This window comes from Rattus norvegicus, chromosome 14 (genome assembly GCF_021556685.1).
Source record: "Rattus norvegicus strain SHRSP/BbbUtx chromosome 14, alternate assembly SHRSP_T2T, whole genome shotgun sequence".
In the NCBI taxonomy this organism is placed as follows: Eukaryota; Metazoa; Chordata; class Mammalia; order Rodentia; family Muridae; genus Rattus; species Rattus norvegicus.
Genome location: NC_141547.1, coordinates 82465235 through 82480194, shown reverse-complemented (window position 1 = coordinate 82480194; position 14960 = coordinate 82465235). Strand labels below are relative to the sequence as shown.

Genomic DNA, 14960 nt, shown 5'->3' with positions numbered 1-14960 from the left:
GACATTTGGAAAATAGGCTGGGTCAGGTAGGTGAACGAGAGCAAGTAGTTAATCCCTAGCACTAAAAACACAGTTTAAAAGCAAAAAGGATGAAAGAAGGATCTTTTATGCCACTCACATTTGCAAGGAATAATTGGAGAGAAAAGTAAAATTACATCAAATACCCATTTTAGGGCAAGTGAGATAACCTAGCAGGTAAAGATATGATGCCACCTGATGTCCCAGAACCACATAGGAGAGAGCCAGCTCCATTCTGCACATTGTCCTCAGACCTCTACACTTCACTGTGCTCCAAACACCCAGCACACGATAACTGTGACAACACAATAAAGTTTGTTTTGTTTTGAGAAAGGGTCTCTACATAGTCTTAACTGTGCTGTAACTCATGCTATAGACCAGGCTGGTCTAGAACCCACAGAGATCTACCTGCCTCTGCCCCCCAAGTGCTAGTATCAAAGGACTATACCACCACACCTTTGGGTACAAAATGCTTTAAAGATACATTTTTACAGATTAAAAAGCAAAACAAAACATTATACACACGTTTGTAAGATGAGATCTACCTGTAATTTGCAATTAGTTCAGATTAAAAAACAGAGCTCTGTGGATTTTGGAAAGCAAAGTTGCTTGGCCTCTCTCCTTTAGTCACATTCTGCTGTGTGGAGAGTGATCCCTTCAAGGAGAGAAGTTTCACTGTGGTTGGAGGAAATGAATTTAGTGGCTTACAGGGCTTGATTGGCTTAGGATCTTGGATGTCAGTGGAGAAAGTGTGTCTGATGTCAAGCTGAGAGGGGTGGGTAAGAGTGCCTAACACTGGAGCACAGCGGGATGGGAAAGAACTCCCAGTGCTGTGGAGAGAGGGAAGCTGGTGGTGTGTTAAGCTGTTGTATATATACAGGGGCTTTGCTGCATGTATGTCTATGCACCGTGCACACAGAATACATCAGAAGCCAGAAGAGGCTGTTGAATTCCCTGGAATTGGAGTTACAGATGGTTGTGAGCTGCCATGTGGGTACTGGGGACCTCACGCAGGTCCTGGAAAAACAACCAGTGCGCTTAAACATGGAGCTGTCTTTTTTTTTTTTTTTTTTAATTCATTTATTATATATAAGTACACTGTAACTGTCTTCAGATACACCAGAAGAGGGCATCAGATCTCTTTACAGATGGTTGTGAGCCACCATGTGGTTGCTGGGAATTGAACTCAGGACCTCTGGAAGAGCAGTCGGGGCTCTTAACCGCTGAGCCATCTCTCCAGCCCAGCATGGAGCAGTCTTAAACATGGAGCTGTCTCCCAGCCCCAGTTATGTTCTTAGGTGGTTCTAACATCAAGGGTCAGAACAGCCCATTACTTCCAGAGAAATCCTGGTGCTAACCCTAGGTACCACCCACATGCCAAACAACCGAAATGTCTACTGATGAGCTCTAGCTCTCCTAGAACGTTCCTAAGTGTAGAAGCGACTGGGTGGGAGTTGCCTTGTTGTCTTACCATAAACCCCGTTTGCATTTCTGCTCCTCAGATACTACTTGTACAACCTGATTTTCCAGAACTGGAAGTCCTTTGTGTACCAGCAACGGGAGATGAGGAAGAGGTTCCAAAGAGCCGAGCATCATGGTGAGAGAGGGGAGAGTGCTTTAATGATGAGTGCAAGATGCTTTAATGCTATCCTAGGACTTCTGGGAAGGGGTATCGCCTGGGTGAGGAGGAGACATGCTTGATTTCCTTTCTTCTTGGTGATCAGATGCTGCGTCTACATTTTGTGTAGTTTGGCATCTGAGGCTCTTTAGGCAGAATGTGTGAGCTGACTGGACCTGGCCTGCTGGTTTGCCTTGAACTCAGCCAAGTACAAATGCTCTCCCCTAGTGTAGACGTCCTCCCTTCCCTGTCTGTGTGTGTGTTAACATCTGCCTCTGTGAATGTATGCTGAAGTTCTGAGCCTTTTGTTGAAGTCATGATTTGCAGGTGCTTTCTGCTAGTCTGTGGTTTGTCTTTGTATCTTTTTTGTGTCTGTTGAAGTTCTTTCTTTTAGAAGTTTATATCTATTTCTTTTGTGTGTATTGAATGTTTTGCTGCATGTACGTCCATGTGCCACCTGGGTGCCTGGTACTTATAGAGGTCAGAAGTGGGCATCTGTTTTGGAACAGGAGTTAGTTATTCATAGGGTTGTGAGCCGCCATGGACGAGCTGGGCATGAAATGCGGGCCTTCCACAAGAGCAGTCCGTGCTCTTCCCTACTGAGCCATTGCACCAGCCCGATTCAAGATCTTTTAAATGGGGTTGTTTGTGTTCTTACCGTTTTGAGACTTTTGTTTGATCTCGTTCTGGTGCTGACGGTATATATTCTAAGGCAAGCACAGTGTTTGGAAGACTCAGCTATTTGGAAGGCTGAGGCAGAGGTCATTTGAACTCAGGAATTCAATGGAAGACTCCCTTCTTAAACAGCGGTGTGTGTGCATGTCTCCCTCTGTGAATGGACGCTGGACTTCCGAGACTTTGTTAGTCATGATTTGCAGGTGCCTTGTCTTTGTATTATTTTTAACTTTGATATTTAATTGATCTATTTTTATTTTTGCATTATATTATTTATATCACATCTTACCTGTCATGTCTGAGAACTCTGTAACCTAAGACCACAAAGATTTTCTCCTGGAAACTCTGAAGATTTGTAGTTTTTTTTTTTTTTTTTTTTTTTTTTTGGTCTTTTTTTCGGAGCTGGGGACCGAACCCAGGGCCTTGTGCTTCCTAGGCAAGCGCTCTACCACTGAGCTAAATCCCCAGCCCCGATTTGTAGTTTTATATATAAGCTTTGTGTATCTTGCAACCTTGCTAAATTCATGTTTGCTCTAGGAATTTTTCTGTAGATTCTATCTTTCAAAAGTTTTTATTTTTATTTTATATATGTGGCTGTTTTGCCTGTGTTTATGCATGTGCAGTACATGTATGCAGCGCCTGTAGAGTCGATGAGAGAACTTCAGGTTCCCTGGATGGTGGTTGGGAGCCACCATGTAGGCGTTGGGAATTCCTGGGTCCTCTGCCAGGATAGTTAACTAATGGCTGAGCAGTCTTTCCAGCCTCTCTATCGTTCTGTAGATACTCAGACTTACTGTGAGTCAAGACAGTTGTCTTTTCCTTTCTTGACCTCCCCAGCACTGGGATTAGAGTTGCCTACTGCCACAGCCAGCTTCTCAGGGGCTTCTGAGGGGTCAAACTCAAGCCTTCATGCTTGTGCCACAAGCAGCTTGCTGACCAAGCATCTCCCCAACCACCTTCCCTCCTTTTTATGGTGACACAGGGTCTTGGTAAGTTGCTCAGGATGGCTTCAATCTTGTGATCTCCTACCTGAGTCTCTTGAGTGAGCTGAAATTATTTCCTTGTTAAATGTTTAGTGAAATCTGATAAGATCCTCTATACCTGGATTCTCTTTGTTTTAGCTTGACTTCAAGCTTTAGTTACCTGTAAGGTGATTTATTCCCACTTTATTGAGCTTCTGAGGAATTGACTGATTTTAATATGATATCAGATTTATGAGTCAGTAGTTTTCTGTTATTACATTATACAGAATCTATAGTCATAAAGTCACAGTCCTTTTGATTTTACTTTCAGAGATCAGGCCTTGCTGTGCCGTTACAGCTGATGTGAGTGCTGAGGTCATAGGCACATAACCCTTAGAACCCTTTTCCTTCTGAGAATGATCATTCGTGTCAGTTTTCCTAGAGCTTCACCTGTTTTGTTGACTTTTCAAAGGTCCTAGCTTCCTTCTGTGCTGTGATACAATGCTGACCAAAGCCGGCTTGGGGAGGGTTTTGTCAAGGACACCAATGCAGGAGCACAAGGCAGGAACAGAGTAGAGACCACAGAGGAAGCCTGTTTTCTGGCCTGCTCCCCTTGACACCCTGCATTGTGTCCTGTGTGGTGAAGTAAACCCTTCCATCTCAGGTTGGTTCGGGTCATTGTATTGTAGCCATCGGAGGTAAGCAAGGATGTCGAATAGCCAGCGTCTGTGTCCATGGTATTCTCTATGGCTTTCCTGTCTCCAGTGCCTTCCTTGAGCTGTAGTCCTGGCATTACTTCGAGCTTACTTCTGCAAGCTTTGGTTTGGATTTGGCCTTCTCTATTTTCTTTTTTTTTTGAGACAAGATCTCAGTATATTCAGCTCTGGTTGTCCTGGGACACACATAACACTGTTAACCACTTAGCCATCTCTCCGTCTTGTTCTAGATTTTTAAAAACTATGTATTTACTTTTATTATTATTTTTAATAACAGGCAACATCTAGAACTCACAGGGATCTGTCTCTGTCTCCTGAGTGCTGTATTTAAAGACCTGCATCTTATTTTTATGTATATGTATGTGCATACGTGTATGTGAGTACCCATGGAGGCCAGAAAATGTCGTTCATTCACCTGGAATGGGCTTATCGTTGTAAGCTTTTTTTTTTTTTTTTTTTTTTTTTCCCCAGAGCTGGGGACCGAACCCAGGGCCTTGCGCATGCTAGGCAAGCGCTCTACCACTGAGCTAAATCCCCAACCCCGAATCCCAGCACTTGGGAGGGAGACAAGTGGATGTCTTAAGTTTGAGGCCAGCCTGGTCTACTACACAAGTTCTAGGACAGCCAGGATGCAGAGTAACCCTGTCTCAGAAAGCAAATGAACAGGGGCTGGGGAGATGGCTCAGTGGTTAAGAACACTGACTGTTCTAGAGGTCCTGAGTTCAAATCCCAGCAACCACATGGTGGTTCTGTAAGGGGATCTGATGCCCTCCTCTGGCGTGTCTGAAGACAAGAGACTCACATACATAAAAACTAAATAAATATTAAAACAAACAAAGAAACAAAAAAGAAAAGGTCTCCTATGATTCCTAGGCTGGCCTTGAGCTTGTTTAAAAATTTTCTTTTAGACAGTTGAGAACCTGGCTTAAAAAGAGGGGGTTTTCTGAGTTATGTCCTAAGACACACTTCTCTTGGAATTAGAAAATTATTTTATGTCTGAATGTTTAGCCTTCAGATAGTATGTGCAACATGTGTGTGTTTGGCATACACAGAGGTCAGAAGAAAACACTGGATCCCCTGGAACTGGAATTACAGGCTCTTGTGAGCTACAGTGTGGGTGCTGGGAACTGAGCAAGGATCCTCTGCAAAAGCAACCAATGTTGTTAACTGCTGGGCTGCCTTGCTCCTCAGACATTGGCCTTGAACTCTTTCAGCTAAGATTTCCAGTGTATTCCATTATGGTGACCGGATGCTATTTACTATGACTTCAGTTCTTTTATTATTTTAAGGTATAGATTGTCTTTGGTTGGTTGGTTGGTTGGTTGGTTTGGGTTTTGGTTTTTGTCTATTTATTTATTTATTTATTTATTTATTTATTTCATGTATGTGAGTACACTGTAGTTGTCTTCAGACACACCAGAAGAGGGCATCATGTCTCATTACAGATGGTTGTGAGCTACCATGTGGTTGCTGGGATTTGAACTCAGGGCTTCTGGAAGAGCAGTCAGTGCTTTTAACCACTGAGACATCTCTCCAGCCTGGTTTTTGTCTTTTTTGAGACAGGGTTTATCTGTGTAGCCCTGACTGTTCTAGAACTCGTTCTGTAGACCAGGCTACCCTGAACTCACAGAGATCCACCTGCCTCTGCCTCTAGAATGCTAGGATTAAAGTTGTGAGCCACCAACATCCTGGTTGCATAGATGGTTTTACATTGTAAGTGATGTGCATTTTCATGGTGCTGTGTCTCCTGCTGCCTTCCTTGTTATTTATAGTTATGATGGATGAGGCTGAAGGTAAAAGATTGTCTCCATGGTTGGGAAAATGGGTGTCACTGAACTGCTTTGCAAGGCAAGCGTGAGGACCTGAGTCTGATTCCTTACCACCCATGTAAAACACCAGGCATGCTTCCACTCCTAGCATCAGGAAGTGGAAGCAGCAGGATTCCTGTGGCTCTCTGGGTTAGCTAGTCTAGTTTGATTGGTGAGCTTAAAGTTTACTGAGAGGCCCTGTCTTGAAATATAAGGCCAGATGTAGTAGTGCATACCTTTAATCCCAGCACATTGGGAGACAGAAGTAAGCGAATTCTGAGTTTGAGGGTAGCCTGATCTACCTTCCTAGAGGGAGTTCCAAACCAGTCAGGCTACATAGAGACCTGGTCTCAGAAGAACAGAAGGAGGAGGGACCAGGGGTGCAGCATAGTGGGCGGAGTGCAGTTTACCTTTAAAAGCTTAAACATCACCACTTGTCACTTGAGCTGTCCTGAATCTTTGCTCATTTTGTAACACTACACAGTATTTCCAGCAGAGGGCACTTGCAGGCTGGAGAACAGATACTGGCTTTGAAGATGGGCTAAGTACGAAGGTCTTTGAGCTGGTATCATAACCAAAAATAATATATTCCTCACACCCTTTAAATGTTTTCTTACATTGTGTATTTGTTTAAATGTGTGGGGCTGCTGTATCCCATGCATGCCCCGTGCGAAGTCAGAAGACAGCCTGCAGGAGTTACTGCTCTCCTTCTGTGTGGGCTCCAGAGATTGAACTCAGACCACCAGGTTTGGCAGCAAACCCCTTACTCACTGAGCCATCTCACTGTCCCTCTCTACCCATTTTATTTTTTTCAGACTTTATTTTCAGTTATGTTTATGTGCCTGTGTCTGTGTAGAAAGGCAGATCCATCCTGGAGCTGGAGTCACACGTGGTTATGACCTGCTGCCCAGTGTGGCTGCTGGGAACTGATCTGGCCCTGTGCAGGAATAGTAGATGCTCTAACCGCTGAGCCATCCCTCCAGTCTGGTTTCCACCTTCTTAATAACGATATCTCTTTGACATCTCCAGATATGAAACAGAAGATGCGCCACGCCTGGAAGTCCTGGTTAATATACATGGTTGCTCGTAGGACCAAATTTCGCATGAAGAGCACTGCTCTAGAGTTTCGGAGGCGGAGTGTCTTATGGTGCGTGTGGGGTGCCATGGGTCAGCACACAGCATTTTACCTTGGCGTTGGTGATGCTTTAGTTCACTCATCTCAGCACAGTGCCTAGAACACAGGTGATACCTGTAAATACCCATTGGTTGATAGCATTCAACTATAATGTTGAATTTTTATATAATCATGATTAATTCTAATTAAGTGCTTATAGTGTTCTAAGCCTTGTTAACTTTGTGTATATAATTCTGGGGTAGGGATGTGAGCCAGCTAGTCTTATGTCAATTTGACACAAGCTAGGGTTGGTTATCCAAAAGAAGGGAACATCATTTGAGTAGACACTACCATAAGATTGGGCTGTAGGCAAGCTTGTAGGGCATTTTCTTAATTAATGATTGATGGGGAGGGCCCAGCTCATTGTAGTTGGTGCCATCCCTGGACTGGTGGTCCTGGCTTCAATAAGAAAGCAGGCTGAGCAAGCCATGAGGAGCGAGCTGTAAACAGTATCCCTCAGTGGTCTCTGCATCAGCTCCTCCCTCCATGTTCCTTTTCTGTTTGAGTTCCTGTCCTGACTTCCTTCATTGATGAACCATGATATGGATGATTAAGCCAAATAAACCCTTAACTTGCCAGTTGCTTTGGTCATAGTGTTTCACCACAGCAATAGAAATACCAATTAGGATGGTAGTATAGGGGAGTGAATGTAGGGTCTATCATGTGGTTGATAAATACTCCACCATTGAGCTTTGTCCTTAACTGTCTTTCTTTCCTTTGTAGACAAGGCTGGCCTTGAACTCACAGATATCTGCCTATCTCTGCTTGCTTCTTGAGTGCTGGGATTAAACCAAACTCTACCATGCTCAGATCCTCAGTTGTATTTTTACTTCTTATTTTGTGTAATCTGGCCCTGAATTCTCTCTGTAGCCCAAACTTGTTAGTATTTGGCTTTCAGCCCTCTTGACTCAGCCAAATAGTTGGGGTTATAGGTCTGCACCCACAGGTAGGGCCATGTATGTGTTAAAATGCAACACATTTTATTCAATTCTTGGCATAAAATGTAAGTACATTACTACATACATCATCATGTACAGTAAGGCTCGGAAAAGTTGAAGGACTTTTCTAAACTCTTGTCAGTTTATCATTGAAAAAAAAATGAGGGCTCACTGTCTGATGCAGCCATTGTACTGCCTCTCACCAGGACTCACTGTCCACTGCAGTCACTGCACTGCCTCTCACCAGGATCACTTTCCACTGCAGTTACTGCACTTTCTCTCCCCAGGATCACTGTCCACTGCAGTCACTGCACTGCCTCTCACCAGGATCACTGTCCACTGCAGTCACTGCATTGCCTCTCACCAGGATCACTGTCCACTGCAGTCACTGCACTGCCTCTCACCAGGACTCACTGTCCACTGCAGTCACTGCACTGCCTCTCACCAGGATCACTGTCCACTGCAGTCACTGCACTGCCTCTCACCAGGATCACTGTCCACTGCAGTCACTGCACTGCCTCTCACCAGGACTCACTGTCCACTGCAGTCACTGCACTGCCTCTCACCAGGATCACTGTCCACTGCAGTCACTGCACTGCCTCTCACCAGGATCACTGTCCACTGCAGTCACTGCACTGCCTCTCACCAGGATCACTGTCCACTGCAGTCACTGCATTGCCTCTCACCAGGATCACTGTCCACTGCAGTCACTGCACTGCCTCTCACCAGGATCACTGTCCACTGCAGTCACTGCACTGCCTCTCACCAGGATCACTGTCCACTGCAGTCACTGCCTCTCACCAGGATCACTTTCCACTGCAGTCACTGCACTGCCTCTCACCAGGACTCACTGTCCACTGCAGTCACTGCACTGCCTCTCACCAGGATCACTGTCCACTGCAGTCACTGCACTGCCTCTCACCAGGATCACTGTCCACTGCAGTCACTGCACTGCATTTCACCAGGACTCACTGTTCTCTGTAGCCACTGCTCTGCACAGCATCTCACCAGCATCACACACACAGAACAAAGTTATCAAAGACCAGCTTTGACATCCAGGGTAAACTGAGGTGGGGTGTGGAGTTGGCAATTGACTGGGTCCAGTGAGAATGCTCCTTGGGAGGCCAATGAAGAATTCCTTTGGGGACTGTAAGAGGCAAGTGAAAAAAGAAAGAAAAAGAAAAGGGGAGGAAAAGAATCTCTCTCTCTCTCTCTCTCTCTCTCTCTCTCTCTCACACACACACACACACACACACAGTCACACACACAGAGTCACACACAGTCACACATTGAGTGGATAGAGCAAAGCTCCAACAAACAGGCTTCAACTTTTATTTTTTCTCCCATAGTTTATATATCCCAGCAGAACCTTTTAAGCAATATAAAATTACAATAAAATTACAATGTGATTACATTCTATTTTTTCTCTAATGAATGATTATAAAAAACAGTATGTTCCTTAATACAGTACCTAGTGCATGTTAAAAAAAAAAAGGAAAAACAAATGATTCCTAAGAACTCACATACATTCGTAACTAAGTAACTTATAGATTAACAAAGTACGAGCAAGCAAGATAAATTTCTCAGCAAGTTTTTCTTACTGGCGGGCAACAATTTGTGGTTACAAAGAAAGGATCAACTATCTCATTTATGGTAAAAAAAAGAATCTTATAAAAATCTTAAAAGAATTACAAATCTACCTTTATATAAAAAAATAAGTCACTTCTACTTTAAATCCTCAGGGTGCATTAACAATTTATTACGTGATATCAGGAATCTGAGGGCAGAAGTGGGTACAAAAAGTTAATCATCAACTTGATCTTGCTTTAGCTAGAAGGCAGCTAGTGCTGGTCAGCAGCCATTGTTCTTATTCCCTGACCTTAGAGAATCCCTAGCTCAACTTCAAATTGTTCTCTAAGGTTTTCTACATCAGAGCCACTAACAAAAACATCTTTTTTTTTTTTTTTTTTTTGGTTCTTTTTTTCGGAGCTGGGGACCGAACCCAGGGCCTTGTGCTTCCTAGGCAAGCGCTCTACCACTGAGCTAAATCCCCAACCCCCTAACAAAAACATCTTAACTAGCATCTCTAACAATCTGTTTTTCCAAATGCTTTCTGAGGGTGGTGGTCATTGCTAACAGGCTGCATTTCTAAGTTCTGCCCAAGAGTGGTGACTGAGTCACTGATCTATCCCAGCAGCAGTGCTTGAGAAAGATCAAGTTCTGTTATGGTGAGTGCCAGAGAGTCTGCCCAGTGAGGGGCTGGATGCCCAGTAGCGTTTCCGTACAATTCTTAGATTAAGATAACAACAGAGCGGGCTGGAGAGATGGCTCAGTGGTTAAGAGCACTGACTGCTCTTCCAGAGGTCCTGAGTTCAATTCCCAGCAACCACATGGTGGCTCACAACCATCTGTAATGGGATCCGATGCCCTCTTCTGGTGTGTCTGAAGACAGCTACAGTGTACTTATATATAATAAATGAATAAATAAATCTTTTAAAAAAAGATAACAACAGGGCTGGGGATTTAGCTCAGTGGTAGAGCGCTTACCTAGGAAGCGCAAGGCCCTGGGTTCGGTCCCCAGCTCTGAAAAAAAAAAAAAAAAAAAAGAACCAAAAAAAAAAAAAAAAAAGATAACAACACAGCAAAACTCCACAGTTCTCAGGACATGAGTCCTCGGGGTTCTGCCTCTCCAAGGCACCCATCATGGCTATGGTACCTGGTAGGCTGAATTCCATGAATTCTAAAGCCATTTGTTGTTCCCTCTGCGTGGCCCTTGACACAAAGTCTACTTTGACTCTTTTTTTTTTTTTCTTTTTTCTTTTTTTCGGAGCTGGGGACGTCTACTTTGACTCTTGATTCATGTAACAAAGCCTCTTTGTAACTGGTTCTGTGCTTTGCCTCTGGTGGTTCTCTGGGTCCTGAATGTCAGTATTTAAAAGCTCAGGAGATGGGTTCTGAGTACAGCCTGCTAGCTTTACAGCTCCGCTTACTTAGCTCGGAACCCACATGCATCATTGAGTTATTTTACCTCTCCATATTTCTTTTTTCTCTTCTGTGAAATGGGTTTACCATTAGTTATCAGATAATACCTGTGACTTAGCAGTGTCCAGGATATCTGCGGACAGGAAGAATTTTTATTTGTTTATTTAGTGTATGTGCATGTATTAAAGTGTGATTGCACATATATATGAAGATGGTTTCTTCCTCACCTTCTACTTTTATTTTTTGGATACAGGATCTTACTATGTAGGCCTCGATGGCCTCAAACTCATAGAAATCGTTCTGCCTCTGCCTCCCAAGATCACCACCATACCAGGCTCTACCTTACTTTTTAAGACAGGTTCTCACTGAACCTGGAACTCACCAATCAGCTGGGTTGGCTGGACAACTGCTGAGCTTCCAGGGAAGCCTCCTGACTCTAGTCCCCAGCATGGAGGTTACAGAGCTTATGTGGACGGGTCTCAAGCTTGCATAGCAAACACTTCACCATTTGAGCCATCTCCCCAACCTTAAGAAATTTATTTTTATTTTTATTTTTTTTAAAGATTTATTCATTTATTATATATAAGTACACTGTAGCTGTCTTCAGATACACCAGAAGAGGGCATCGGATCTCTTTACAGATGGTTGTGAGCCACCATGTGGTTGCTGGGAATTGAACTCAGGACCTCTGGAAGAGTAGTCGGGTGCTCTTAACCACTGAGCCATCTCTCCAGCCCCAAGAAATTATTTAAGTAAAAATAAGGTATTTAAAATGTACTATTGTAGCTATTGTTTTAAAATGTTAAATTAGTGTGCAGCTCTACCTTCATCATCCATTTTTGTATTATGAGTTTGTTAACTGTATTTTTATTGAGGAATTGATGTCCTGGCACTGCTTGGGTGCTGAGCACTGCGTTCCTGATTTTGTAAGTGCTAAGAGAGGAAGAGTGCAAATAGCTGTAGATGAACGTGAGCAGTGGTCTAGGAGGGAGAGGCCTTGTGAGCAGTTGTTCCACTGTGTTTGCCTTGTTCTGGTCCTTTTAGTGGGCAGAGATAACTTAGTGTCTGTCCCATAGCTTTTTCTAAAAGGTCTGCTTTTATTTTATGTGTATGGGTGTTTTGCCTACCATGCATACTATGTATGTTTGCATACCACTGTGTGTGCCTGGTGCCTGTAGAGGCTAGAAGAGGGCACTGGATCCCCGGGGCTGGAGTTCCACATGTGTGTGAGCCAACAAGGTGGTGCTGGGATTCAAACTCAGGTCCTCTGGTGGAGGAGCCATGGCTGTGACCCTTCTGAAACCCATGTAGGTTGTTTGTTACAGCAGAGACAGCTGTTTCTCCCTGCTGTTTTCAACAGCAAATGAGAGGAGGTGGCTGCAGTAGGAGGGAAGGCGGGAGAGATCCTGCAAGCTTGGACCCAAACGCCATTGTTCTTTGTCGTCTGATGTTCCCATGACGTCTGAGTTTTAACTGTTGGCAGCTCCTGTTTTTGAGAACTGAATTGTGTAGGCAGAGAAGCAGGGCATGTCTATGGTGCTGTGGGGCTGGGACTGTTACTCAGTAGAGAGCCTGCCTGACATGCACACTAGTTCCTGGCTTATAGACCTTCTTTTTTTTTAAATTACAATTTATTTGGGGTGTGAGAAAGAGGTAATGCATGAGGAGGTCAGAGACAACTTGTGGAAGTCACTTTTCTCCATCTACCACGTGAGTCCCAGGGATTGAATTCAGGTTGTCAGACTGGGTGACTTGAGCTCGGATACCCACTGTCCTGAGGATGGCAGATTGACTTGTTTTCCTTTGCGGCAGTAGGCCAGCAGGTGTTAGTTTAGAGATGGCATTGTGGGGGAGGGAGCCTCGGGCTAAAGTTCAGAAGCACTGGTTTAATGTAATGGTCCTTCTCTCTTCTGGGGGTTCCTCCAACCCCAGACTGATTCCATCTTTGAATCGCTCTTCCAGTTTCTGGTGGAACAAGTGGAGGTGGCGACTAGGACGAGTCCACGCAGAGCAAGCTCTCCACGCAGCGGCCGTGAAGCACAGGGCCCTGAGCCTCCAGCTGCAGGTTTGTCTGGTATAGTCAGGCTGTGGTGTTCTAGGACTATAGTTAGCAGGAAGTCTTCTCTCTGCTGTGCCCATCCTTTACACTGCTCCACACCTTCTACACTGCTCTCCCACTCCATCCCAGACCCAACAAGCAGCAGCAGAGAGAAGACTTCCTTCCAGGGGATCTGATGCCGTCTTGCCTTCACACACACACACACAGGCAGGCACACACACACACACACACACACACACACACAGGCACACGCACACACACGCATACACACACCCTCACACACCACACACACACACACACACACACACACACTCACTCACACACACTCCACCCCTGCTACCCCAAACACAGAATAAATAGGGCCAGGGAGATGGCTCAGCGGTTAAGAGCACTGGCTGCTTTTCCAGAGGTTGAGTTCAATTCCCAGCAACCACATGGTGGCTCACAACCATCTGTAATGGGATCTGATGCCCTCTCCTGGCATGAAAGTGTACATGCAGACAGAATACTCATTAAATAAATTGTAAAAAAAAAAATAGTTAATTTAAATAAAAATAAATAAAAATAGAATAAATTAAAAAAAGAAAGAAAGTGGAGGGAAGGAGGAAAGAAAGAAAGAAAGAACAAATGAAAGAACTCCAAGTGAAATTTTGGCACGATGTTGGGGGCGGGGGCAAGGATTTATTTTACTTTACATATGTAAATTTATTCCTTCATGTATGTTTGTGTGTGTACCATGTACATTCCTGGTGTCCATGGAGGACAAAAAAGTCTTGGTTCCCCTACTGGGGTTGCAGATGGTTGTAAGGAGCCATGTGGGTGCTGGGAATCAGATCTAAGTCAGGATTCTTAACCTCTGAGTCCTCTCTCAAGGCTCAGATTCTGCTTGTTTTGAATGTGACTGACAGACAGGATTTGCTCATGGAGAGATTAAATCTGACTCCTGGCTTTGGCTGAGCAAGTGCAGCAATGCAGTTGCCATTTACTGACATGGGACCACCGAAGCAAAGCGACCTCGTGGGAAGAATTGGGAGGAGCTGAGCTCTTCACTCTGAATGCTCAGCCTGGTCCTTCCTTTGAGTTGCCACAGAGAGGTACAGACAGATGCTAAGGAAGCATTTGGAATGCTGAGAACGGGTCCAGGCAGGAGCATACCATGGTGAGGCCTTGTAGGAGGACGGCACTCAAAGCCAGGAAACTAAGTGAACGAGTAACGTAAGCAAGGGGAGTGACTGGAGAGGTCATGGGACAGGGCTTGTGAAGTCATCGGCAGGAACAAGTATGCACCAGAGAAGGTGCCGTGTGCTGGGTCAGGCAGTGTGAGGACAGACTTGACCTTTGGGCTGAGTCACGTGGCAATGGTGACAGACTTGATAAGTACAGTTTCGGGGAGCTCATGGGAGTGCTTTCAAGAAAGCCTGGTAGGGAGTTGTGGGGTCTGGTAAGGAAAGAGCAAGTGCCAGCTGCATGGCTCAGGGTGAGCCTTTGCACTGGGTGCTGGGTCTTCAGATCCCGAGTCGCAGGAAAATGGATGACACATACTGCTCAGCCTGTCTAACCCGTTCCTCGTGGGCGTTTGTTTTGAGGTAGGGTCTCACTATGTAGCCCTGGCTGTCCTGAAATTCACTACATAGACCAGGCCATCCTTGACCTCATAGAGATCCCCTTGCCTCTGCCTCCCAAGTTCTGGGATTAAAGGCTTGCCACACCATGCCCAGCCATTCTTCTTCTTTATCCTGGTCACTTTGTAGGCCAGGGTCACAGAGATCCAACTGCCTTTCCCCCACCCCAGTACTAGGATTAAAGGTTTGTACCACCAACACCTACCTCATTCTTCATGTTTTGACAAACATTCAAATATATTTTTTATTCCTTTTTAAATATTCAGGAAAAGTGGGGAGGGACCAGGAGAGATGGCTCAGCGGTTAAGGGCATGCACTGCTTTTCCAGAGGACCAGAGTTCAGTTTTTGTTTTTGTTTTTTTAAGATTTATTTATTTTATGTATGTGA

The 14960-nt window shown here is 44.7% G+C and overlaps 1 protein-coding gene across 18 annotated transcripts in view; it reads left to right on the top strand.

Moving 5' to 3' along the window:
- Window positions 1–14960, top strand: part of Sfi1 (SFI1 centrin binding protein) — a 57321-nt gene that overhangs the window by 13259 nt on the left and 29102 nt on the right. For all 18 annotated transcript variants that reach the window (XR_015636654.1, XR_015636652.1, XR_015636653.1 and 15 more), the window contains 3 exons: window positions 1521–1615; window positions 6827–6944; window positions 12854–12956. Coding sequence is in view for 7 of the 18 variants with exons in the window: in XM_087583311.1 (XP_087439437.1) it covers window positions 1521–1615; window positions 6827–6944; window positions 12854–12956 (316 nt within the window). In the remaining 11 variants the exon portion in view is untranslated. The remainder of the gene's footprint in view (window positions 1–1520; window positions 1616–6826; window positions 6945–12853; window positions 12957–14960) is intronic.